The sequence below is a fragment of the Pantherophis guttatus genome, chromosome 6, assembly GCF_059756535.1.
Source record: "Pantherophis guttatus breed Tessera chromosome 6, ASM5975653v1, whole genome shotgun sequence".
Classification (NCBI taxonomy): Eukaryota; Metazoa; Chordata; class Lepidosauria; order Squamata; family Colubridae; genus Pantherophis; species Pantherophis guttatus.
In genome coordinates, this window is record NC_142068.1 from 54,281,402 (window position 1) to 54,308,734 (window position 27,333).

Consider the following 27,333-nt stretch of genomic DNA (forward strand, 5'->3'; position numbering starts at 1 on the left):
TAAGACAAGTAAAAGTTATGGCTGGCTTAGCCAGTTTGACTCCTTTCTGCCAGATGCCTTAGTTCCTTCTAGTGTTCATCATGCCTCAGTTCCTAATATGGGATTACTTCTTTTTCAGTCATTTAACATTAGTAGTATATAAAAAAAGAAAATTCTGGAATAATTAGTCAAATAAATACATAAACATCATTTATTATATTCTTGTTTTGCATTATGTACTGGGAGATGCAAAAAATACCATGCGAAAGTTTGCAATTCTTATTCTGAAATATTTACATATAATGAAATGACACTCGTGCATCCATTCACATGTTACATTGCTAAACAAATTTCTGTTACTATAAGAAATATAATTTTTCAGTCATGAAGGTTAGTATTATGTTTCCTTCTGAATAGATGCATAATTTTAAATGAAACAAAAACATCTAACAGAATCTTACTTAACAGATCAGATGTTTTATTTAGTCTAGATTGTGTTCCTTTTTAAAAAAAATATTATAAGCATAAAGCTTTTTCTTTTAAAAAGAAATAGATGATATCAGAATGATTATACAATCAAACATACTTTATTACATTATATACAATCAGATTTGCCAAATACTTTACTATTTGTAATTAGGAGGGAATCTGACCTCATTTAGGATTAAGCATCAATATACAATATATTTAAACCACGTATAATTTTTCAGAATATTGTCCATTTTGTATTCACCTTTAAGGCATGTAGAAGAGAGGGAAGACAAGATCTAGGACAAGATCTATAGAACTATCCTTGGAAGAGATACACAATAAAAGCAAGGATCAAGATGACAAACATCTGTCACCAAGAACTGATTCAGTGGCTCTTAATTAGTTTTTTTACCTTTTAGCTGACTGAGAAATGAGGGATTTGCAGTTTCAAATATATCAAACATCAGTGTTCATTATAAAGCTCCCTCCTTCCCTCCCTTCCTTCCTTCCCAAGACAACCCCTCCCGCCTCCCAAATCCCATACTGTGAAACTATTTATTTTTATTCATTCATTTATTATTTATTTATATGCTGCCCATCTTACCAATAAGGCAACTCTAATTCTTATCACAACCTCTAATTATACTAGTGTTTTGGATACCCTAATAGTTTCAGTCATAGATGATGATACTTAAAATGTATTCAGCCAGTGTTCACCATATAATAAGGCTGAATACTTCGCTCTAACAGAGACCTGCTCTGTTGAACTATTAAAGCTCTAGGCTTAAAATAAAAACACTAATAACCTGTGTATCTTTTCCTTTATGTATACTGAGAGCATATGCACCAAGACAAATTCCTTGTGTGTCTAATCACATTTGGCCAATAAAAAAAACCCCTCTATTCTATTGTGTTGATGACATTACTCTGTTAGCTGAAAGAAAAAAATAATTTGGAATCTCTATTAATGAAAGGTAATTACAATGAAGTTACAATGACAATGAAATAGTGAATAATTTCTATTTTTTAGGATTAACTATTAATAAAGAAATCAGAAGTCAAGAAATATGTTAGTATTTCTAGAGTAGAAATGAAGGCTTTGGAAAAAAAATATATTCAGGTGCCTCCCAGGTCTATTCTTACAGAAATCAGAATTAGGCAGGAAGCACTTTTCTCTGTGATAGCTATGGTAGCAAAAGTTGGAAATTTATAGAAGTAAGATAAAAAGAATATTGGCACTTATGAGCTGGTCTTGGAAAAATATTCCCGAGAACACCATGGAAAACCAAGAAAACAAAAAACTGGATCATAAATATTAATCCAGAACACCCATCTAAAATACAAATGACCCAAGTTCAAATTATCGTATTGTGTTTCCCCCAAAATAAGACCCTGTCTTATATTTTTTGAACCCTGAAATAAGTGCTTGGCCTTATTTTTGGGGATGTGTTATTATTTTGGGGTGCGTGGAGCAAGACGGGGCTTCTCTTGCTGTCTTACCTGATTTCCAGCTCTGTCTCTCTAACCCTAACCAGAGGAAATGGGGGGGGGGACCGGCTATGCATGCGTTTAAATATTTTCAGGGAGGGCTTATCTTCGGGGGGGGGTTATTTTAGCGCATGCGCTCAAAAGCCCAATTGGGTTTATTATCAGGGGATGTCTTATTTTAGGGGAAACAGCGTACTTTGGACACTTCATGGAAGGATCTACTTCTGTTGAGAGGCAGCACAATGTGTCAACAGTTAAGATGCTGGGCTAGTTGGCTGGAAAGCAGGCAGCCTAGGTTCAAGATCTGAGAGCCATACTCCTGTCTTCGCCCCAGCTACCTAGCAGTTCGAAATCATGCAAATGCGAGTAGATAAATATATACCACTTCGGTGAAAAGGTAACAGCGTTCCATGTGCCTGGGCACATAGGCAGGCTGACCACATAACCTTAGAAATCCACAGGGACTCCTTTACTTTTTCAGCTCCCTCCATTGAGAAGTCAGTAATGCTAGGAATAGTAGAGAAAAAAGAAGAAGATGACAAGATGGTGTTATAATTACAGTTTTATGCCCTGGCAGTTGGATTAAATTAAGGCTGGAGCTCCTTGACCAACTGGAGTAATCTATGTTAGGCTCTACTGCTCTGCACCAGTGTAAGTATTTTGTGTGTGTTATTGCATTTCCTTCTTCTTTTAGATCATTGGTAACAGCATCTGCTGCCCTGAACATTTTGGGAAGAAGAATAGGAATACTATTTTTAGTATGATAATAGAAAGAATTGGAATTGAAAACAATTCAAATGAGTCAAAATGATTCAAAGTGACTGATTCAAAGTCAAAGTGACTTTGTAAGTCAAAAAAGAATCTTCAAATTTATTATTAATTTATTTATTTATTTATTTATTTTATTAAACTTGTATGCCGCCCTCTCTTCCAAAGGACTCAGGGTGGCTCACAACGATAAAAACAGATAAAATTCAGTATTCAAATATAAAAACCAATACAATCCCCTTTAAAAACCCCTTCAGTCCTATCTGGCCAGGCCAAATAGCCATGTTTTGAGGTCACGGCGGAAAAAGCGAAGGTCAGGGGCCATCTGGAGCTCCAGGGGGAGTTGATTCCACAGGGTAGGCCCACCCACAGAGAAGGCCCGCTCCCTGGGAGTCGCCAGCCGACACTGTCTGGCTGACGGGACCCCAAGGAGGCCCTCCCTGTGAGTGCGCACCGGGCAATAGGGAGCTGTTTCTGGCCGCAGATGGTCCGCCAGGTACCTTGGGCCTAAGCCAACTAGGGCTGTATAGGTAATTACCAAATTTATTTAGTTATTTCATTCATATGTCACCATATTTCAATCAGCAATGAATAAAATATGGTGAAAGCCTTTCTAATGATAGATAGATAGATAGATAGATAGATAGATAGATAGATAGATAGATAGATAGATAGATAGCTCATAAATTAGTAAGGGTATAAATAAGTAGTATTAATAAAATAAATTAATTGAAAAATATCCCTATCTGATTAGTACTATTATTATTTTTAAAAAATCGACACACATGGATTCATTTCTATTTTTGAAAGTCCTGCACAAGAATTCAGTTTTAAATGACTTTCTGAATAATATCAGGAGAGGCAAGTTGATTTTCAATAGGAGAGTATTCGAATTCCTAGCTTCAATCTTATCCCCAGTGCCTAGAAATAGATTATTTCTAGTTATTCCAGCATAATTACATTGGTCGAGATGATATCTGTTAGATTACTTGATTCTAGAACTACTTAGGTACCAAGCCATATGGGGCTTTACGAGATATTACTAGAACCAGCACCATAATCCTCTCTGAAGTTCTTATCAATTGATTTGAACTGTTAAAGTAACTTGGATCAAATGTCCAAATTGAAAATGAATTTTGCATTGTAATTATAATAATTATAATAATTTATGCAGAGTCAGGACCTAGTTGAATTTATGGAATAGGTCTCCACTAGTACCTTTAAAGTTCTGTATGGCTTTTGCGTAGGCTACTAATACATTGTTTGTCTTACAGTGACTTGGATTTAACTCTATTGTGTAGAACTCCATAGGCAAATTCTTTGGAATTTGTTACCATATTCTTTCTTTTAAAACATATCTTTATTGTCAATTTTAATTTTTTTTAAATTTTGTCATTAAATTTTATTCTAAATTACAGCGAGATACTAAATTTCATTCTAAGTTACAGAGAGACATTGATAGTCAGCAGTAGAGCAAAATAATAAAATAGTAAGCAAAGATGGAATGTTTTTCATTATTTCCTTATTAAATGAGCCAACAATTCTATTCAATTCACTGTGAATGTTTATAGTATCAGTGTGATATTTTAGCATACTTTTATTCTTGGTGATGTGTACAAGGTGTCCAGTATGTTATATTACCCCTGAAGGAATAAAATGACTCTTGCTAGTGAAAAAATATAGTTTTAAAATTAAATGGTTAAAAACATTCCTAATTTCAAAGGGCTTCAAGACTTGACTGTTTGCCCTGGCCTTTAGAATGGATAGTTGATATCTCTTTCTTCCTTTCTGCTCCTTTTCAGATTTGTTTTCTTTGCAATTATTGTTCTTTTATCTTTTGCTGTTTGTTGTGTACTGTTCTTTGCTTTTAAATGTTTTAATATTTGTAAAACACAGATATTGCTGGGAGACAAGGAAAGAACTATGAGTTAGGTCATTCTTGACTTTTGGATATGTTGCCCAAAGCCAGATTTTGCAAATTGGGAGCCATAGAAATAACAAACCAACCAACCATGTATTAAAGTTATTACAAAAATATTCTACTGGGTCTATGTCCCCAAGGCCAAAGCTCCAAGTGCTTCTGTCTTTCAACTGTAATTATCTTTCTCAAGAAGGATACCTACTAGCCTAGAAACAAATGCTACTCTTTATTCTTTTTGAAAGCAATAAATTGGGGACACTATAGATAACTCCACACATCTTACTTGGGTGTTAAACTGGTTGTTAGGAATCCAGAAATGTTGTGTTTCTATAATGAGAATTAGTTATATCTAACTGGCCAACATAGTGATATTTAATTTGTGTAAATCAGATTTGGGGTCCTGTCTTGTCCTGTCCTGTCCTGTCCTCTCCTCTTTTGCCAAACCCTTTTTGCTCCTCCCCTGCCCTGCATACATTAAAGAATTCTATTTCCTATATAAAGTTTCTTATAGTTGGAATAAGTTCTATATTTGAATAGTGGTTGATTGTTCTTGTCAACTGCAAACACACTTTCATATTATATTAAAGCAATCTTAATATAAAATAAAATTCCAGGTGATAAAAGTTAATGGTGCTATTCATAGAAATAAACGATAGATATATGTCTTTAATGAAAATTCTGTTCCCGAGTTTGTAATGAATATGAATTATATTACTTGAGAATTTCATCTGAGTATTAAAACTATGTATCAGCATTTAAATATTTCTAATCATTGCATAATAACAATTTTCTTTAGAATATATCATGTTTATTTTGGTTACAATTCTAGTTTAAAACAGAACAATGTCAGTAATAAAAAATAAAAGCAAAAATGAGTAACACCTCAACACCCCAAAACAACCCTCTTAACTGAGATCTGATGTGGTGGCATACTGACCTTCTGCTAAGATGTTGGGGGGAAGAAACAGAATAAAACTTTAATTGGTCACAATTTGTTATTTCATATGCAGTGAATATAAAATGTGACTGCAAGTGCTAATTAACTCTAACTTTTAAGAAGTATTATTCACCCTAATATAGAAACATTAAATCTAATTTAGATTTTCATTGATCAAAATAGGATAAGGGACAACAAAACTTGAATAATGATGTGGAAATATAAAAATAAACATAAATGTCTTGACTGATATATGATTTTCCAATTGTTTTCCAAAAATTGAAAAATAAAAATGTACCATATTAATGTAATATATCTAATGAGTATAATAAAATGTAGAATAACAGCTATAATTTTATAAGTTTTATAATTTTATTTATCTCACATATTTTATGGCTAGATATCCAATAGATTTTTTTTATTTCTTGAATTATATAATCTTGAATATTATATCATTGAACTTTCTAGCATTCCGTAGGTTTTTTAATGGAAGTTTATGTAATATATGCTTCCCAACTGATTAGTGAAATACAGTGTTGCATTTGCAATTTTATCCATACTTAAATTTTTTTTTGCAGTTTGTAGCCCTAAAAATACATAGTAAGATATCAAACCATGTATATAAAAATGCATATATTAGACAAATATGCTAATTTTCTTAAACATTGAAATAGATTCAATATAGAATAGAACAAAGTTGCTGTGAGTGAGTAGACAGCTATATAAATTTTCTAAATAAATAAAAATAATGCCTGAATAGAAATAGAAAAATGAATTGACAGATTAGTTTATTTCTATTCTATATATACTGTTGAATAATATAAATTTGAAGCTGTAAGTGCTCAATTGCAAGTGATATCAAGCTTTACAATGCCCGTATCTTAGACTTTTAAACGAAGCTGAAAAAGCGTACCAGGGGATTTCGTTTATTATTTGCAAATTGGTCCATAAACATGCAGTAATTATTGATAAAGAAAATAACATGTTTGATTATTCACTTTCTACAAGGTGCAGTACTTCATTATATTCGCTGAATGTGTCTCCAAGTAAAAATGATGTTGACACTAGTAATTACTTGATTTTAAATATAAATATACACTCACATTCATTATGAATTTTGCACAAGAAGTTAATGTCAGGGTTGGAATATAAAATGAGATCTGCATATTTGAATTAAACATTAAAAACCCTGTTTTGTTTTGCAGATACAGTTAACTTTTGTATCTAATATGTGAAAGTAACAAGGGAGTTGCAAAAAGGGGAGGCATTGGGTTAGCCATGGCTATATGGCTTCTTAGAGTACAGAGCTACCAATTAATCATGCACAGTGGGCAATTTTCATGGGCCTGAAAATTCTCAGCTGCGCAGTAGCCTTTGTTGTCAGGTAGAGCAAGGGTGATAAAGTACTGACAACAGGGTGAAGAATGATTAGGAGCTACTGGCTTCAGACAACATGGTATGCAATGCAGTTTAAGAATAGAATTTGAAATGGAGGGCACTGAAGCAGTGCCATTTTAAAGTCCTTGACTAACCTTAGTAAATAAACATTAATAAAAGAAAGGGTACTAAAAGCAAGGGTAAAAAGGAAGGAGAGTAACTGGATGTTCCTTTTTCACAATCCCACAGTATCTCAGTGCCTTTTTATTTTAGCGTAATTGCTAGTAGGAAAATTCACTAAGTTTAAACCTAGTATATTACAAGTTAAGTTGGTTGTTTTCTCTAGGAAAAAAAACAAGTTCTTCATGTTCAAAACGCTGCACAAAGTGTTTAAACTATGTAATGCAGAAATATCTCAGTCCATAAATATTTAGCTTTTCCCTCAGTTAAGTTTAGGCACCACCACTAAAATGTTCATTATCTAAATGGAATAGTTTTCATAGGAGTTAAAATGCTATAAAAATGGCATAAGTGGAGTTTCTGGATGTATAATATGGGAAAGTACAAATAGCAAATGGACTACTCTAGTTCTGAAAATGTAGATGCAGTTCCAGAATGAGATTGCTGACATACAGTAGAACTTCTGGTCATGACCATAATTTGTTCCATAACTTTGGTCACAACTTTAGTCGTGACCCGAGCCTAATTTTGGAAATTTGGTGCTTACAAAAACAAAAAGAACACTGGTGCAGAAGGGGAAATCGGCTGTGAAAAAAAATGGTGAATTTTTTGGCCGGAACCCGATTTGGTCATAGTCAGAAGCCTTTGTGACCAGAGGTTCTACTGTATACCACAGTCACAGTCACTTTCTAAGGAGATCTGTGAGAAAGTAGCAAACAGTTCAGAATGGGGTGAGTGGATTTTGCCAGGCAGCAGCTTAGTGTTAGATAAACATTTTGACACTTCATATTAGAAGAATGAATAGAAGCAATCATTATGTACTAATTTACTAGATTGAATGGGCTAGTTGATAGAAAATAGAAAGCAAGCTTCTATTGCAGGGCTGTCAAACTCCTGGCCCATGGGCCTGATGCGTCACATGCTGGCCATGCCCATGCCCGGTTTAGTCCCAATACATCACGTGACACCGCCATGATGACGTGAGTTTGACACCCCTTTTTATTGGGTTAACAGATAAAATTTTTTGGAACAAACATGAAGAAGTTGTAGAGTTCTTCCAGGGCTTAATTTTGTAACACTTCCTTCCTTATTTTTAGATGCAGCATGTACTAAGGAAAGTCTTAAAATAGCAAACTTCTGCCTCCATATGCAACTAGAGTTTTTTTCTTTTTAGGGAATTACAGTAGGTTCTGCAATGATCATGCTGAGTAGGCAGGTTTTGCAGGTTTGCCTGCTTGTATGGATTTCCAACTAAATCCAATCCTAGATCCAGCAATAAACAAATCAATATATATCTCTAACGAGAAACTCCATGAGTATTCTGGAATTCATCTGACTACATCATCCTAATAAGTAACCCACACCACAAAGAAAAGAATGAAAAATAAAGAAAATTAAAAACTAGAATTAATTTTGTTGTTATATGACTTATCAGCCAGATCACAATCTTTTCATATTGGATCCAATATGAAATTAGGCATATCCTGTGTCAGAGATATTCTAGGAATGTTCATGTTTATTGCGTCAGTCAACATTCAGTCTAAACCTGATAAATTGTCTAGAACTACAATATCTGGGTACAAAAATTTGGACAATCATTGAACTGAAGCTACTTCTCTTTTCATTAATTTAGCAGTTGTGCAAATTTTGTAGTTCAGATCTGGTACTCTTAAAATTAATTGCAGCAGAAACTGTCATTTAGACGAGTGTTGGTGGGGAGTTTAACTATACTGTAGATAACATATTAATATGATTCATTTGTTTGGAAAATGGCAATATAATATAAAAAAGCCCATCCTTGGAAATCAAGTAGCTTAAATAATGAATGGATGCTGATTACTATGCAACAAATGTTATTTCTAAAGCTGTTAAAAATTAAAAATGGTTCTATGTCAATATTTTATCAGTAGGCAGAAACTATATTGAGCCAAATCAGCAAGTTTCAAATTAGTCTCCATATTTGATGTGTGAGATGAGCATTTCACTGTAGTTTTCAAACTTCATGGCAACTGATGATTGTAAGTGTAAAGTGGCCAGTTCTGTTTATGAAGTTATTTTCTCTCTGTCTGATTTTTTTTAAAAAAACTGTACAGGCATTTTATTATTTTTAATCAAATATTCATGAGGTACAAACATTTCTAACAGTCATTTGTGCATGTTTTCAAAATGATGCTTTGAATAGCAATCTTGCAAATATCAAAGAGAAATATCAATTTAAAGTGACACTTTAAGCAATTTTAAGCAATCCAAAGATATTCAAAAGTCACGCAGCACACAAGAAGCTATTTGAGAAGTACCACATTTTCCAGATTTCAAGTGGTTTCATGCTTTTAAAAACAAAATAGAGGCATACTACTTATGATTTGAACATCATTTTTGTGCTCTAAAATGAGTACTACCTAGGTCTATCATATCTTGGCTGGGAAAATACAGACAATTATATGTGCAGCATAGAGTTAAAGTTTTCTTTACTTTTTTTGTTGACCCATAGTGGTCATCTGGATATTTGGAGTGAAGGTATAATATATTTTGTTTGTGTTAAATAGAAAAGGGAGGTATTGCCCAGCTGCTTTTAGTTAGCAACAGCTCTATGCTAATCAGAAATAGGTCCTTAAAAATTAATCATAAATTAATTTCTTTGCTATCATGGTAACAGCATATTTTCTCTGCCAGCAATAGATATTTGATGCTTGGGAATTTGCTTTTGAGTATTTTATATATGAACCATGACATAATGCAATTTATTACTAATTGTGATTCAGTTATAGATAATAAAAGCATAAAATGAATAAAATCAACCAAGCATCATTTCAAGTCACTTAGCATGTCTTTGCAAATGTAAAGTTTAAAATTTGGCTGGTCTTTATAGCAAGGATGAACCAGCATACAATATATAATTATTTATATAGTGCTCTTTATTTTCTAAGTATTCTATTTATGTATTACATTTGTTAAATACTACTGTCAAATGAATCCATTTATTATTACACAAAATTGTTTACAAAGACATTGCATGTATTTTAATCAGATTGATGTCAATTGTAATCAAAACTCATATTTGCATTCAGTATTACATAATTTCTTTTGAAGACCAAATATAAACACTAAGAGAACTAAATGTAGGAGATTACTAGGCTGATGATTGATTACATCATCAATCTTGAGTCCATTCCAGTCCACTTTGAATACAGTTTTATCTACCACTAATTTCCTTTGACTGTTAGCAGTTCAGATTCTTGAAGAGAGCATTAGCATATAATAAACCTACAGTGGGGCAAAAAAGTATTTAGTCAGCCACCAATTGTGCAAGTTCTCCCACTTAAAAAGATGAGAGACGCCTGTAATTGACATCATAGGTAGACCTCAACTATGAGAGACAAAATGAGAAAATCCAGACAATCACATTGTCTGATTTGGAAAGAATTTATTTGCAAATTATGGTGGAAAATAAGTGTTTGGTGGCTCTCACAGACCTGTAACTTCTTCTTTAAGAGTCTCCTCTGTCCTCCACTCATTACCTGTATTAATGGCACCTATTTGAACTTGTTATCAGTATAAAAGACACCTGTCCACAACCTCAAACAGTCACACTCCAAACTCCACTATGGTGAAGACCAAAGAGCTGTCGAAGGACACCAGAAACAAAATTGTAGACCTGCACCAGCCTGGGAAGACTGAATCTGCAATAGGCAAGCAGCTTGGTGTGAAGAAATCAACTGTGGGAGCAATAATTAGAAAATGGAAAACATACAAGACCACTGATAATCTCCCTCGATCTGGGACTCCACGCAAGATCTCACTCCATGGAGTCAAAATGATCACAAGAACAGTGAGCAAAAATCCCAAAACCACATGGGGGGACCTAGTGAATGACCTGCAGAGAGCTGGGACCAACGTAACAAAGGCTACCATCAGTAACACACTGCACTACCTGCAGTGCCAGACGTGTCCCCCTGCTTAAGCCAGTACATGTCCGGGCCGTCTGAAGTTTGCTGGAGAGCATTTGGATTATACAGAAGAGGATTGGGAGAATGTCATATGGTCAGATGAAACCAAAGTAGAACTGTTTGGTAGAAACACAACTCGTCGTGTTTGGAGGAGAAAGAATGCTGAGTTGCATCCAAAGAACACCATACCTACTGTGAAGCATGGGGGTGGCAACATCATGCTTTGGGACTGTCTCTCTGCAAAGGGACCAGGACGACTGATCCGTGTACAGGAAAGAATGAATGGGGCCATATATCGTGAGATTTTGAGTGCAAACTTCCTTCCATCAGCAAGGGCATTGAAGATGAAATGTGGCTGGGTCTTTCAGCATGACAATGATCCCAAACACACCGCCTGGGCAACGAAGGAATGGCTTTGTAAGAAGCATTTCAAGGTCCTGGAGTGGCCTAGCCAGTCTCCAGATCTCAACCCCATAGAAAACCTTTGGAGGGAGTTGAAAGTCCGTGACAGCTCCAAAACATCACTACTCTAGAGGAGCTCTACATGGAAGAATGGGCCAACATACCAGCAACAGTGTGTGCCAACCTTGTAAAGATTTACAGAAAACGTTTGACCTCTGTCATTGCCAACAAAGGATATATAACGAAGTATTGAGATGAACTTTTGATATTGACCAAATACTTATTTTCCACCATAATTTGCAAATAAATGCTTTCCAAATCAGACAATGTGATTGTCTGGATTTGTTTTCTCATTTTGTCTCTCATAGTTGAGATCTACCTATGATGTCAATTACAGGCCTCTCTCATCTTTTTAAGTGGGAGAACTTGCACAATTGGTGGCTGACTAAATACTTTTTTGCCCCACTGTATATTCATTTGAACTGCCTGGAGTCCTGATTTCTTGCACTTGACAATTCCAATGGACATTACTGATGTGTATGACACTCAGTTTGATTGAAAATCTGTTACTAGTATTTCTAACCCGGTGGCTACAACAAAATCTATATAGAGATAAAGACAAATAGTAATGGGAGCATAGTTGGAAGTCTACCTTACATATTGTTACAAAATTAATATTAATTTTTCTCTAGAATTAACCATTTATAAATAAAAGATATAACTCCCTACAAGACATTTGGATTTTGTTTAGTATTTTGTCTTATCTGATCTTTACAAATTCATAATAATGTTTTCCTGAAATACATTCCTGTGACTTGGAATATACAAAGCAAAACTATGAAAACCTTTTGTTTCTATGAATATATTTTTATGCTATCCTGGTGGAAGTGCATAGGTAGAAGACAGTAGCCTTGAAGCAACTGTGCCAAGCCTTTAAAGCCTGGAGAAGATCCAGAGATACGTTTTACATTCAAGCTGTCTACTAGTATAAAGTAATATTTAAAATAGCTACATTAATTCAGTTACAATGGGCAAGTAATTTATAGAAGATATAATTCATTATAACCTTGAGCAATAATCTTAAACCTCAGTTATCTGCCAACATAGTAATAATAGAAGGGGTTCTACCATATATCTTGGTTGTCCCTATTAGCATAGCTGAACAAAATTTGCTGCCATGCAGTACACTAGGGAATGCTTTGAATATATATTGGGGGAGGGGGAGGACAAAAAAAGAAAAGAGGCCTGTATTTGAGCATTGTCCCATTTTATATGGAAATGAAAATTGTTTTAAAAAAGTTAATATGTTTATAATTAGGATAGCCAGATGGTTTGTTGTTGTTTTGTACATTGAAGCATAAATATCCTATTCTGGATATTTCTCATGCTGAGAAACACACTATGTACTCCGTCTCTTTAATCAATTGGTATTTCATCACTTACTTCAATGGAAGTTAGACTATAAACATCTTCAGATATATAGCTTGCAAATAAAATATTACTTCATTAAAGTACGTGATCTGGCTTGCATTCCACATATACATTTTCTTATTCTTCATTTACCACAATACATCAAACTCTTCATCATAATCATGATACTAATATTCCCACTGGCATTGCTTATGATCGTTTAACTTTATAAATTGTTGCATATCAGGAATATGAAAAACAAATTTGAAGTTGCAGCATCGTATCTGGTCAGAAAGTCAAACTGTTTTATATTTATTTCAAAAAGGGTCATTGAAAGCTATTGAAAATTATATTGAGACTACATTGAAAGCTGTAGTCTGAAAATGATAAGTCTAAAAGCCCTTTGGGGGAAATGGTATTTTAAATAATAGAATGGATTTTTAAAGGATGCAATGGATTTCTCAAAAAGGTCATGAAAAAAGATCATGAAAAATGTTATGTGACTTTTTTTTAATATTATTTTATTATAACACAATATGACAATCACATAACATACAACATATAAATATATCCTCTCTTTAACCAATGTTTCTTAGTGTTTAATTTTCTTCATTATCCCTTTTTCTTTGGTTACATTGTATTTTCTAACACTAATAGCCTTAATTTTATACATTTCTATATATTTGTTATATATATATTTTACATTTTAGATTCTCCCCTGTATTTATTGTTCTTTATTTCTAGTCTCAAGCCATTCATGCCATTTGTTCCAAATTATGTAATAATCTGTCTCTTCTTTTTCTTTAATTTCTTTTGTTAATTTGTCCATCTTGCCACATTCTAAAACTTTTTCTATCTCTTCTTCATCTGTTGATGTCTTTTCCTGTTTCCAATTTTGTGCATATGTTATTCGTGCGGCTGTTATATCAGATATTTTATTTCTTTGGTGTCTGTTCTTGTGAATATTCCTAATAAGAATGTTTCCAACTTTCTTTCAATTGGTTGGTCTATTATTTTTTCTAGCCATTTCTTTATATTTGCCCAAAATTTTTTGCCGCCAGGCATGTCCACCATAGATGGTAATATGTTCCATGAGTTTTCTTACACTTCCAACATATTGAGGTATTATTTGGGAACATCTTTGCAAGTCTTGTCAGTGGAAGATGCCATCTATAAAACATCTTCAGCTGATTTTCCTTGTATGCTGTGGATAATGTTAGTTTTGAATTTATTTATTTATTTATTTATTTATTTATTTATTTATTTATTTATTTATTTATTTATTTATTTATTTATTTATTTATTTATTTATTTATTTATTTATTTGGCTTATATGCCGCCCTATCTCACAATGGACTCAGAGCGGCTCACAACAATAAAACACAAGCCACAATAAAAATAAAGACTAAAATCTAAAAATTTAAAATTAACCCATTAAAACCCTTAAAACCCCGTCATCAGACCAGGTCAAGGGATTTGAAAAGCCCAGTTTTTAATTCTCGGCGGAAGGTGCGAAGGTCAGGCGCTAGTCGGAGCTCCAAGGGGAGTTGATTCCAGAGGGTGAGCGCCCCAACCGAGAAGGCTCTACCCCTGGGACCGCCAGCCGCCACTGCCTAGATGACGGCACCCTGAGTAGGCCCTCTCTATGGGCGCGAACAGGGCGATGGGATGTTGTTGCTGGATGTAGGTGGTCCGCCAAATAACCTGGTCCTAAGCCATGTAGGGCTTTATAGGTCAACACCAGCACCTTGAATCTCACCTGGAGGGCAACCGGTAGCCAATGCAAACCGCGCAGGAGAGGTGTAACATGGGAGTATCGGGATTCTCCCATCACAGCCTGCGCGGCTGCATTTTGCACCAGCTGAAGCCTCCGAGTGGTCCTCAAGGGCAGCCCCATGTAGAGAGCGTTGCAGTAGTCAATCCGTGAGGTGACCAGCGCATGAGTAACTGTGCGTAGGGCATCCCGGTCCAAGTAGGGATGCAACTGGCGCACCAGACGTATCTGGATGAATGCCCCCCTGGTCACGGTCGTTATCTGGTCTTCTAAGTTCAACCATGAATCCAGAAGGATGCCCAAGTTACGCAAAACTTCACCCCCTATAGTCAGCGATGGCACCTCTCCCCTGAACCGAGATGCCGGTACCCACAGCCACTTGGTCTTGGCCGGGTTGAGTTGCAATTTGTTTCTACCCATCCAGACCCGTACCGCTTCCGGGCACCAGGCCATCACATCGAGGGCATCACTGGGTTGGTTCAGGGTGGAAATATAAAGCTGAGTATCATCAGCGTACTGATGATACCTCACCCCAAAACCATGGATGATCTCCCCTAGCGGTTTCATATAGATGTTGAACAGGAGAGGTGAGAGAACCGACCCCTGAGGCACCCCACAGGTGAGGGGCCTCAAGGTCGATCTCTGACCCCCCACCAACACCGCTTGTGTTCGACCTGAGAGGTAGGAGGAGAACCACCCTAAAACAGTGCCTCCCACTCCCAGCCTCTCGAGGCGACACAGCAAGATACCATGGTCGACGGTATCAAATGCCACCGAAAGATCCAGAAGGACCAGAACAGAGGAATGATCTCTGTCCCGGGCCCTCCAGAGATCATCCACCAGTGCGACCAATGCCATCTTTGTGCTGTACCCGGGCCTGAAACCCGATTGGTACGGGTCGAGGTAATTCGCTTCATCCGGGACCAGCGGGAGCTGACGTGCAACCACATTCTCAACAACCTTCGCTAAAAAGCGAAGGTTGGAGACTGGACGAAAATGATTTAATACAGCTGGGTCCAAGGTCGGCTTCTTGAGGAGGGGCCTCACCACTGCCTCCTTCAAGGCGGTCGGGAAGTTTCCCTCCCTCAAAGAAGCCACTATCACCGCCTGGATCCAGCCTTGTGTCACCTCCCGGGCCGAATAAACCAGCCAGGAGGGACACGGGCCCAACACACAAGTGGTCACACTCAGCTTCCCCATGATCCTGTCCACTTCCTCTGGGGTAACAGAATCGAACTCTTCCCAAAACAGAGGACCCGCTGTCTCACCCCAGTCTGACTCTGTCCAGTCAGAGTCCAAGCCGTCCCGAATCTGAGCGATTTTGTCCGACAGGTGCTGACCAAACTCCTCGGCTCGTCCCTGTAAAGGATCTTCCCTCACCCTCTGATTGAAGAGGGAGCGGGACATCCTGAACAGGGCGATTCTCTGCGGACGCGATGACATCGGTGAAGTAGCGGCGCTTTGCCACCGCCAGCTCCACCAGGTAGGCCCGTGTGGCCAACCTTAATTGAAATCGGTCGGATTCGGAACGGCCTGCTCTCCAACAGCTCTCTAGGCCTTGTCTATGCCGCTTCATCTCCCGGAGCTCCTCGGTAGACCAGGGAGCCGGCTGGAATCTGCGACGAGTCAGAGGCCGCAAAGGAACAACCTGGTCCAGAGCCCTGGTAGCAGCCTCTTCCCAGGCCTCCACCAGGGTCGTGACCGGGGCATGGGAGAGAGAGAGAGGGATCATCCCAAGCTCCTTCTGGAACCTCTCAGGGTCCATCAGGCGCCTGGGGCGGAACCAGATGGTCGGTTCCACGTCCCAGCGAGGAGGGGCAGCGTAATGGAAGCCTAGCCGAAGGAGATAATGGTCGGTCCATGACAGGGGATAAATAGTAGGGGATCCCCCACCGAACTCATATAGCCACTGCTCCGAGACAAAAACCAGATTGGGTGTGTGCCCCCCCATGAGTCGGGCCCTGGATAATCTGAATCAGATCCATAGCTGCCAGGGAAGCCATGAACTCCTGAGCCACACCCGACGCCACACCCAGGGATGGCAGATTGAAGTCCCCCAGAACAATAAGTCTGGGAAACTCCACCCCCAGCCCCGAGAGGGCATCGAGCAGCCGGGCAGGGCTGTTGATACGCAGCTGGGAGACAGGTACGCAATCAACAAGCCCAACTGACCATACTGGCCCCACCTCATGAGGAGGGCCTCACATCCGTCAATCTTAGGAGCAGTGACCTCCCGCGGACTAAGGACCTCCCTAATAACCACCGCCCCCCCTCCCCTACCCTGGGCTCTTGGCTGGTGGAGCACCTGGAAACCTAGTGGGCACAATTCAGTCAGAGGGACACCCCTCTCTGAGCCCAACTAGGTTTCCGTAATGCATGAATTTACTTGCCACATTGTTTCCCATCTCTCCAAATCTATTGTATAACTAAATGTTATGTGACTTTTGAGCTACACATTTGCATCCCTGTTACGGATATTAAAAATAAAAATTTCATAATATGCTTATTTACCAAAAGGTAAATATGTTTAATGCTGACTAAATGAAGAGATAGTAATTCACAAAGTATGGGTTATTAAACCACATGATACCTGGTACACAGGTGCCAGAATGCAGTTAGTAGTGGATAAGCAGGCTTACCAGTTTAAAGCCAATGTATCTGAATGGAAAAGAGTGCAATGGTTCCATGATCCTATGTGAAGCCTCCTTATTCCTTTTGCACTGTTTCGCAAGAACCGGTAGTAAAAATTTGTAGTAGTTTGGAGAACCGGTAATAACATTGGCTGGCCATGCCCCGAACCGGTCCCCTGCCCGGTCGCCGCTCACTTACCTCGCCCACCTCATCAGTGTTTGTTTGTTTTTTTTACTTTTAAAAGCATTTTTTCTACAACCTCTTCGGCCGAAAAAATGCTTTTACAAGTAAAAAAAAAAGTCTCTGATGATCACGCGGCTCAGCTGGGATTGTCAAAGGCTTTTAAAAGCATTTTTTTCTGCAACCTTTTAAAAAATGCTTTTAAAAGTAAAAAAAAAAGTTGGCCACCCCCACGCAATCACATTACCCCCCCACCAAGCCACGCCCACAGAACCAGTAGTAAAAAAATTTAGAACCCACCCCTGATTATGGCTATTCCAGGACTATGGGTTTTTAAAGTTGCAGCACCATAACACTAACCTATCTAATAGGGCTCATCATTTTCAACATCTTGATAACATAAACTTGGAAATCTGCCCTAAATAATACAATTTAATTAAGTTTAAATTAAAATCCTTAAGGAATGCAATAGTTTGGGAATGTAAGGGAAAAATACAGAAAAAAAAGTTTAATATAAAGAATTCCCTTTGAGCTGGATGATACTTCTTGATAATAAAAAGTTAGAAAATTTGCTCCTGGCTGCATTACTCAGAGAACTGACAATATAAAGAGAAAGTTTGATAGTTGTCCCCTTGAGTGTGGATGATAGTGAAAGTATGAGTTAGAGATTATTGATTTTTTTCATTCAATTCCCTCTTCTTTTTAACATTACTAATATGGTATATAGTTAATTAAAACAATATTAAATAACAGTATCCCTTAGCTAATTAACAGGTATTAGTTGGAATCCTAAATTTACTAGCCACACTTGTGTTACAATTGGGCTGATGTAATACAGATTTGTTCTCAGTGTTTCATCTAAATGAGCATACATTTAAAAATAGGGAATAACCCATAAATCAAAATATGGATAATAAATCAGTAGCATTACATGCTTAAGTCTCAGGCAGCTACTGATGCCTTTGTGCAAAGCATTAAAAATGTGTTTTTCTCCCACCCCCTGACATTGAAGCAGGAAATTGTGAACCTATTTTCTGAGGGCTGTAGATATGTGTGCTACTTGAGGCAAATGCTATTTGGTTTTTTGTTGATGTTTTCATTGCTGATTTTAATTTGTTGTTTTCTTCCTATACTAAAGATGTTTCCATAGAAATAGATATAAAGCTAAAAGATATAATATAGATGCTGGTTCTCACCTATAAGGCCCTACATGACTTAGGTCCAGGATATTTGCAGGACCTTCTCCTGCCTGCCTCTCACCGTCCTGTTCGCTCACAGGTCTGCTCTCTTCAGGGTTCCGACGGTGAGCCAATGTTGTCTGGCGGCGCCCAGGGGTAGGGCGTTCTCTGTAGGTGCTCCCACCCTCTGGAATGAGTTGCCTACTGAGCTCCGGACGGCTCCTGATCTCCGCTCCTTCTGTCGGGACCTGAAGACTTGGCTGTTCAAGCAAATAGGCTGACTCTGATTCTGGGTTTTATTATTTATTATTTATTAGTTAATTTGGTTTAAAATGGGATTTTGTTGTACATGTTTTTAACTTGTGTTCGCCGCCCTGAGTCCTTCTGGAGAAGGGCGGCATATAAAAATATGAAATAAATAAATAAATAAATATAATCACAATTTTCCCCTTCTCTAAATGGACAATCTGTACAACCCAGCCTGTGAATTTGTCAGGGCTCCTTGGATACAAATATTGATCCTGGCTAAATGGACTCTGGGCATTCTTTCCTATTGTGCCTAAAAAAGTCAAGCTTTTCTAGACAGAGCAAAAAAGTTTTTGTTTAGCTCTAATGTGCAGGACAGTTTAACAATTATGGACTAATTCATGAGTTGTTAAACTGTCATGTACATTAGAGCTAAGCAAAACCTTTTTCCTGTTCTGCCTGTATTCATCCGGTTCTATCTGGTTCGGGCAAACTGGTAGCGGTGATGGCGGGAGGCTCCGCCCACTCACCTGGATGTCATCATATCCCATTTTTGATGCTCTGCGCATGTGCAGAAGGTCCTGCGAATGCGTGGAGGTGGCACGTGCGAGCAAAGTGCACACGCGCACATTTGCAAACCAGTAGCGAAGGTAAGTGAATACCACCCCTGAAAACAACCCAGGAAAGTTGTGGTTAACTGGAAAGGAGATAGATTAGCCATCTAGCTAATTTTATCTACTGGTCAAGCATTGTGTAGGACCTATAGACTTTTCTGAAAGAGATAACACTCTTAGTGATGCACTTCTGGTCCTGGTTGTTGATGTAAGTTGTGGTATTCTTTTTTACACCACTAGCAACACTAGTTCTTAACCTATTTTTAATCTCTCACATTGTGGATTAAAAAAAAAGAATTATTAGGAGAATAATACAATTTAGACACATTGAAGATTATAGTCTGCTGTTTTAATTTTATTGTAATTTTACTTAGATTTGTATTAGTTTCACTTCTGGCATATAAGTGACATGATTAGCAGAAAGCCTTCAAATAAACCAATTCAAATACTCTGTTTTTTTTCATTCATCAAAATACTTCAGGAAATTCTGGTTATGTAATACTGGGTAGCTGGTATATGTTTAATATTTTTGTTTGGTGTTCTTAACATTCTCTTTTCCAAACTATGAAGTCAAATTTACATGTTATGTAAAACATTCTCAACTCTAAATTATTTTTTTATATTTTACAATTGCAGTTGTTTCTTGTCACTGCTACTGGTGGCTGCTGTGGTCTGGAAAATCAAGCAAACCTGTTGGGCTTCTCGACGGAGAGAGGTATGAATATTATTTTCACTTTTTTTTCTCCTTTACTCAGAGAGAATTCTAAACATGCAATCTGCCTATCATGCTTGTGAAATTTCTTTTCTGTGGATAATTTTTTAAAAATGCCAGAACATCACATTTTCTTTGCATATGGAAATGTAGTTAGTTTGGTATATGCTACACACTTTAAAAATATCATTTCTATATTTGAATTGTTCCTTTTAATTTGTGCCTAACTGGCCATTTCTCAAGATGATAAATATCTGCTAATTTGAAATGCTTTTTTAAAAAAATGTATACACTTTAAGGATATAGAACCACTTATTTTTTACTTTTAGTCTATTTATTTCAAATGTATAATTTATTACTATATTAAATATATGGTGGTGGATTATGAATTTCCCTTGTTAAAATAACAGTTTAAGATAGTGGTGGGTTGCCCCCGGTTCGGACCGGTTCTATAGAACCAGTAGTAAAACTGGCGGGCGGCTCCTCCCACCGACCCCGACATCATCAGGAAGCTTCTGTGCATGCGCAGGCCCATTGCAAACCAGTAGCAAAGGTAAGTAGAACCCACCCTTGGTTTAAGATTTAAGCTTTTGTGTATCTGTAGATTTTTGTATATACTATTTTCATATAAGTAGAATGAAACTGGATTCAATGGACTCACCTCTGTCTCCCTTTGAATTTATCCCTGCCCTTATCAACATTTCATGAAAATAGAAAACTTGATACAGATTATTAAGTCATCATACACTTTAGATACTCCATCAGATTCAAAATCATGCAGGAAATATATAATTCCTTCCAACACCCACCAAGGTGGGATAAACCAGGTAATAAAGGTAATCACATAACACAGTTTCAATGGACTAGCCGGTGACATCACTGTATCCAGGGATGTCCGGTTGGACCTCCTTCCATGTCTCAATGTGCCTATTAAAGTGGTACCTATTTATCTTCTTCAGATTGCCTGCATTCAAACTGATAGGTGGGTAGGAGCTGGAACAAATGATGGGAGCTCATCCCATCATACAGCTGGCTTATTCTGATATTCAAGTTATATACATATCTTTTTATAATAATAATCACATTTTTAATTTTTCTAAATTTTTATTTATCTGACATTCTTCATTATGTCAGTTTTTCCATTCTAGATCTTTACGATTCTAATTTTTCATTGTGAAGTTGATTCCTAAATACACAACTTTTTTTTCTACATAGACAGCTACAGGTAGTCATCAACATATGGCCATAATGGAGCCTCTCCATTACAGTTGTATGTCCTGATGGTTATAAAACAGGTCAGTTTATGATTTGTTTATGACTTGTTTGTAGTGGTCATGATGTGACTATGGTGGTCATAAAACGAACCAGCAGTTTGCCATCAAAACTGCTATAAAATGTGAATTATTAATGTGGGATGCTGAAAATGGCCACAGTGCCACCATGTCGCTGGGCACTCAGAGTTTGGTTATGTGACCATGAACGGGGCCTGATGTTTGGAAATTTGGATTGAGGTCAACCTGTCGCAAATTGAAGACTACCTGTATTTCTTTTTTTGAGAACTTTTAGAAAGAAGGTAGGCTAAGAAAAGAATGTCAGTTCTCACAAGGAATAGATTGTACTTTTTGCAGAGATGGGTAATAGACTCATGTCAAGAAGATACAATAATATTTATTTCAGTGGTGAAATCCAATTTTTTTTTACTACCGGTTCTGTGGGAATGGCTTGGTGGGCATGGTGTAGCTTGGTGGGTGTGGCTTTGTGGGTATGGCAGTGGAAGGATACTGCAAAATCTCCATTCCTTCCCCACTCCTGGGGCAAGGATATTGTAAAATCTCCATTCCCACCCCACTCTGGGACCAGCCAGAGGTGGCATTTGCCGGTTCTCTGAACGATTCAAAATTTCTGCTACCGGTTCTCCAGAACCTGTCAGTACCTGCTGGATTTCACCCCTGATTTATTTCTTCAACAGGGTGCCGTAGGAAAACACTTTAAGTGTTGATAGATACTTTTAACAGCCTTTAGCACCAGTTACATATAAGCAGAATAAAATTGTGCTAATAATTAATTATAAGAGACTACAAAAATGTTTTACTTTATGATTTATCTATTTTTATGCCTCTGAAGAGACATGTCTTTAAATTAATATATTCTATACCCTTTTTGTAATTTTTCCAGTAATGTGTAATTAGTGTAGAAGGATAATAGTGATAATGTAATTTATCCATTATCTTAATTACTTTAATTAGGTCTATTTATAATATTCTTAATAGAGAGAAATTAATAGTATTTTGGACTCTTGAAGAAAATATTTAAACTCAAGAAAATTGATTCACAAATGATATATTGATGTACAATCAAGGTCTAGCAATGCTTAATAAACTTTGAACAAATATTACACTAGAAAACGTGATGTTTTAAAAGCTTACTAATTCAGGGATTCAGCCTTCTTAAAGATTCAAGTGGAAGATCTGGATAAGACAATATGGTTTTCTTATGATACCTAGTACTCATATGTTAACCTTAAAGCAAACCAATTATAACTTTATGAACAACCTTCATCTCAATTTTTGGACAGATTATGTACACCCGAGTTATGAAACTACTACTCTTGTAGTAGTACAAGACTTCAAGATGTACCTTTGGTTGCTATATGTGTTTACTATCTGTCGGTATATTTAGCAAGAACATACACACATAAACATTTCTATTTAATGGTACTTCCTTTGGAAAAGGACTCAAAAATAACTGGCTATTCAGTTTAATACTACCACTTGTACTACCAAGGAACTTCTGAGCCTCCCAGAGTTTTAACATGGCTGGCCATACAAATCATTCAAATAAAAATAATTTTTATTTATTTATTTGTTTAGACTTATATGCCGCCCTTTCTCTGAGATGACTCAGGGCTGGTCACAACAATAAAACAGAAAAATAAAACAAAAACTCTGAGTTAAAAGTTACACATAAAATCCCTAAAATCAATTAATCTGACTTTATTGTTTTGCTTAAAATTTATATAGTTCTGATATGATAATAAACTCAATTGAAATTTTAATTAATCCTAAATAGTGTACAGCTATATTAGATAAAAAGAGTAATGCAACATTGCTATTTATTGTATGTAAAAGGCTAAGCAATAGTTGTGGAGAAAATAATAATCCATGGAGTTTGTTTAGTCCTTCATCAGTTCTACACCAGTACAGTATAAAAACATCAAGACATACTTGTACTAATTTATAATAAAATTAATTAAGACATTATTAAATGAGAAAAATGGGACAAAAATGAGTGCAGAATATTAATTGATGGATATACTCTATCCATTTGAAAAACAATGTTCCTTATTGAAAACATTCGGGTCAAATCCAGCAGGCATATTAAGTCTAACATGTAAAAATGTGCTTCATATACATGTGGAGATCCATACTGTTAAAAGCAAGGATAATATAGCTGGGCTGCCTAGACATATATATATCAGAAATGTGTTATATAATAGGAAACAGGTTAATAAATGATTAATTTTAGTTTAAAGACAAGTTCTACAGCAGATAGTCTAATTGCTTCATAAAAAAAAAAATTCCCCCTGAGGCCGATTCAGGGAATTTTCAGATCCAAACTCTTCATTTTATTGCATGCCCTTTATTGCATGCAATAAGCAGGCAGATATCCAGAAACCTAGTGTTTGCTATCAGAAAATAGAAAATTGTATGTGTTGTTATGTAATAAAATGTTAGTGTTCACTTCTCATTCATTCAATATTGCAGAGACACAAGATTCACATTTTTCATAATGATAAAATTGATAGATTGCAAAAGTAAAAAGTTGAGGTAGGGTCTTTTTGGTTGCTTTTTTGCTTTCTGCTTGAGTTTTGATATATCAAGCATACTTATATACAGGAAATAATAGATCATTTTTAATTACTGGAAATTGTGAATAGTAGAGTTTTGTTCCTCAACAGTACAAACACTAAGATCTACTCACTATTATTAATAAATTTACATATCATAATTTTAAATCATATACACAATTTAAAAATAATTTATTGCAGAAATCGTTCATTTCAGTAAAGAATTATAACACAATATCAGTGACAACATTAAACATTAAACAAAAAAGGCTAGATGGGAAAGAAAGGATAAAGTAATTTCTTAGGGTCAAACTTTGTTGTATGTATTAATTTATTTTCCAAATAAATATTGGCACCTTCTATTTTACATTAATGCTATGACTTTATAGATATTTATTTATTATTTATTATTTATTTATTTATTAATCAAATTTCTATACCGCCCTACTCCCGAAGGACTCAGGGCGGTGAACAGCCAAGATAAAATACAGATAATACAAATATTAAAAAATCCCTTAAAATTATTAAATATTTCGGCCGAAACACAGATTAAAACACCCAATTTGTAAAATCATGAATTAAAAAATTTAAAAATTTAAAAGATGGGAGTTAGGCCAGGCCAGGCCATTTGCTGCAAAATAATTGATACTGATTTTAAGATACAGTATTGCAATTTTAATTATTTTAATTATTATTTGAGATGTTTCACTGTTTGGTACTGAAAATTGAACAAGTATTATACTCCAATGAACATCACTGTTACATTTTATTTCCTGATTGCCATTTTACGTTTTCAAGGAAATTAAAAAAAAAATCCTTTACAGTCTGCTTGCATTTTTAGAACCTTGATTAATTAGACATCATCCATTTGATAAAACTAGTTTGCTACTTGATGGAGTAGTATGTTGGCAAGCATAGAAGAGGATGATTTTTTTTAAATTTCAAAAGTGGGCAAACCATGTGGTCATGCACCATTTAAGGCATGTTGACTGAGTGCTGAGTTAAAGCTAGCAGCCAAACCAATTAACATAGATGGATACTATACCTTTATATCCCTTTCCATGGGCAACTGGATGCAATAAAGTTTTTTTAGTGGACATTTAACATCTGACCTTTTAGAGAAAATTAAAAAATGAGAAATTGAGAGTTTTTAGATGATGGTTCCTGATAGTTGTTTTTTCCTTTGATATTATTGGACAGCTTTCTGTTTTATTATTTCGACTACATTGCTGAACATATTTAATATGCTCCTCTCCTGCAATTAGAGTTATTTTTCTAAGATGGGGTTTTGTTAAAGATCAACTGAAGGTGCCTTTGATTTTGAATGGCTGGTATTATGATAACCAGAAAATAGCATCTATAAATGCGGGTAGCCGTAATCGTAGCTGGCAGCAGTGTATTGTTATATGGAGTCTGTGACCTGCATATTTAATGTATGTTTCTGGCAAGATAATATGACTGTAACTATGTGAGACTAATGGTAATTGGTACAACTTACAACTTCATACAACTTACAGATCTACTGATATATCTAGTTGACAAATTTAAAAAATATAGTGCTTTCTATTTATTTCTTAAGAATGTTGATTCAAAATTCTTCTGTGAAAGAAAGCAGTAAATATGTTTTTTAAAAATCTTTGATTTTGCATATTGTCAGGAATATAATTTTCTTATTTTATAACAATAATAGATAATAATAACCATAAAACCACAGTTTAGTTGCCAGAACCCAACTGAAATTTGTCTTCTCAAATAACATGCTGGGAAAAAAATATGAGACTCATAAAAATATGAGTTTTGAAAATAGTTAACTGAGATTTATTATAAAAAGATAATGACAACTTTAGTTACATAATTGATACTTTTCCAGTCAGAACCACAATAATAATTTTTCCTTTGTTTAATCTCCATGCTGTTCAGAGAAAGCTATTTTTTAGAATATGACATTCCATGAATCTATTGAGCAAAATAATAATATTGATCAAGAAAAATGCAATCCTTGCTTTTTTTTTTTGCATTTTTTTTTGCTTTTTTTTTTTTTTGCATATGTGTCAGTACTTAAAGTATAATTATGAAGTGATACTTGTATCTAAAGGATTGGAACTTAATATTTTCTATTGAAGAATTTTTCAGACTGTTGACCTGAACATTCATGTAAAATACTTTCTTCTAGATCAAGATTTCAGGACATTTAAAAGTCCTATTAGATAAAGAAATATTGACTTCTTATTCTAACATGTTTTAGGATGCTTTTCTTTGAAGAGGCTTAATTAAAGGTGAAATAGAAGTAAAGCACTGATGCGTTTAATATACTGTTATATTATTTAACAGTATGTTTACATATTAGAGATTCTTCTCAAATATTATACCCAGGCAATTTCTATTTAGGAAAGGCTGCTTCTAATACTTTTTTGAAACTTGTTGGTATAGACTGGTAATTAATTATGAATAATTTCTGATTTTACCTTCCTACATTCCCTAAGTTGTTTTAATATCAATACCCCTCCCAGAAGAAGCACTATTTATCTTACAATTTTAATTTAAATAAGGAACAAAATTATACAATTATATGAACAGAAAGAAATAGGTAGCCAAACAATTTAGAAAAGCTATTTATTGGGCAGATTGCTAGATGTTCATCACTAATTCCCCAGGCATGAAGCACTCCAGTGTACAAAGTAATATTTATAAAATGTTGAAGTCTTTCATTGTATTTCTTCAGTCTTGCTGTTTCCACTTTTAATCTCTTCCCAACCTTCATATCTTAGCTTGCAACAGCCTGTTGTTATCACTATAGTCAACCAGAGGTTCCATGGATAGCCAAGGGAAATGTGTCAAAATCTATATTCTGCTTCTTCCAGTCTCCCCATTGTTATCCCTTCCTTGTCATGTTAAGGTAATAAAAGTGACCAATACTGATCAATATACTACCACCATAGCCAAGCATGAGATAACTGATGGTGGCTTGTCAGTTGCAAGGAAGGGGAAGAACCTGGGATCTGAGAGGTGGAAATTGTCACCAATGCAAAACTGGCTTGCCTTCTAACATGAAGCAGCTCATAACATAATTTTTTTCAATTTGAAATTTGAAGCAGTACGTGTAAAAAAAAAATCAACCATGACAGTATAAAGTGTCATTGGATGGCAAAAGAAGGAAAGAGTTTTGCTGTGGGAATAGAGAAGATGAATAGTATAACTCAGGGCTGTCAAACTCCCGGCCCACGGGCTGGATGCATCATGTGCTAGCCACGCCTATGCCCGATGTAGCGAA

At 36.0% G+C, this 27,333-nt stretch overlaps 1 protein-coding gene across 2 annotated transcripts in view; it reads left to right on the forward strand.

Annotated features, from left to right (window-relative positions):
- The window catches only part of ATRNL1 (attractin like 1), a 489,687-nt gene that overhangs the window by 198,385 nt on the left and 263,969 nt on the right, over positions 1 to 27,333 (forward strand). For both annotated transcript variants that reach the window (XM_034440210.3, XM_087872929.1), the window contains exon 26: positions 20,140 to 20,218. In XM_034440210.3, the coding sequence (XP_034296101.2) occupies positions 20,140 to 20,218 (79 nt within the window). The remainder of the gene's footprint in view (positions 1 to 20,139; positions 20,219 to 27,333) is intronic.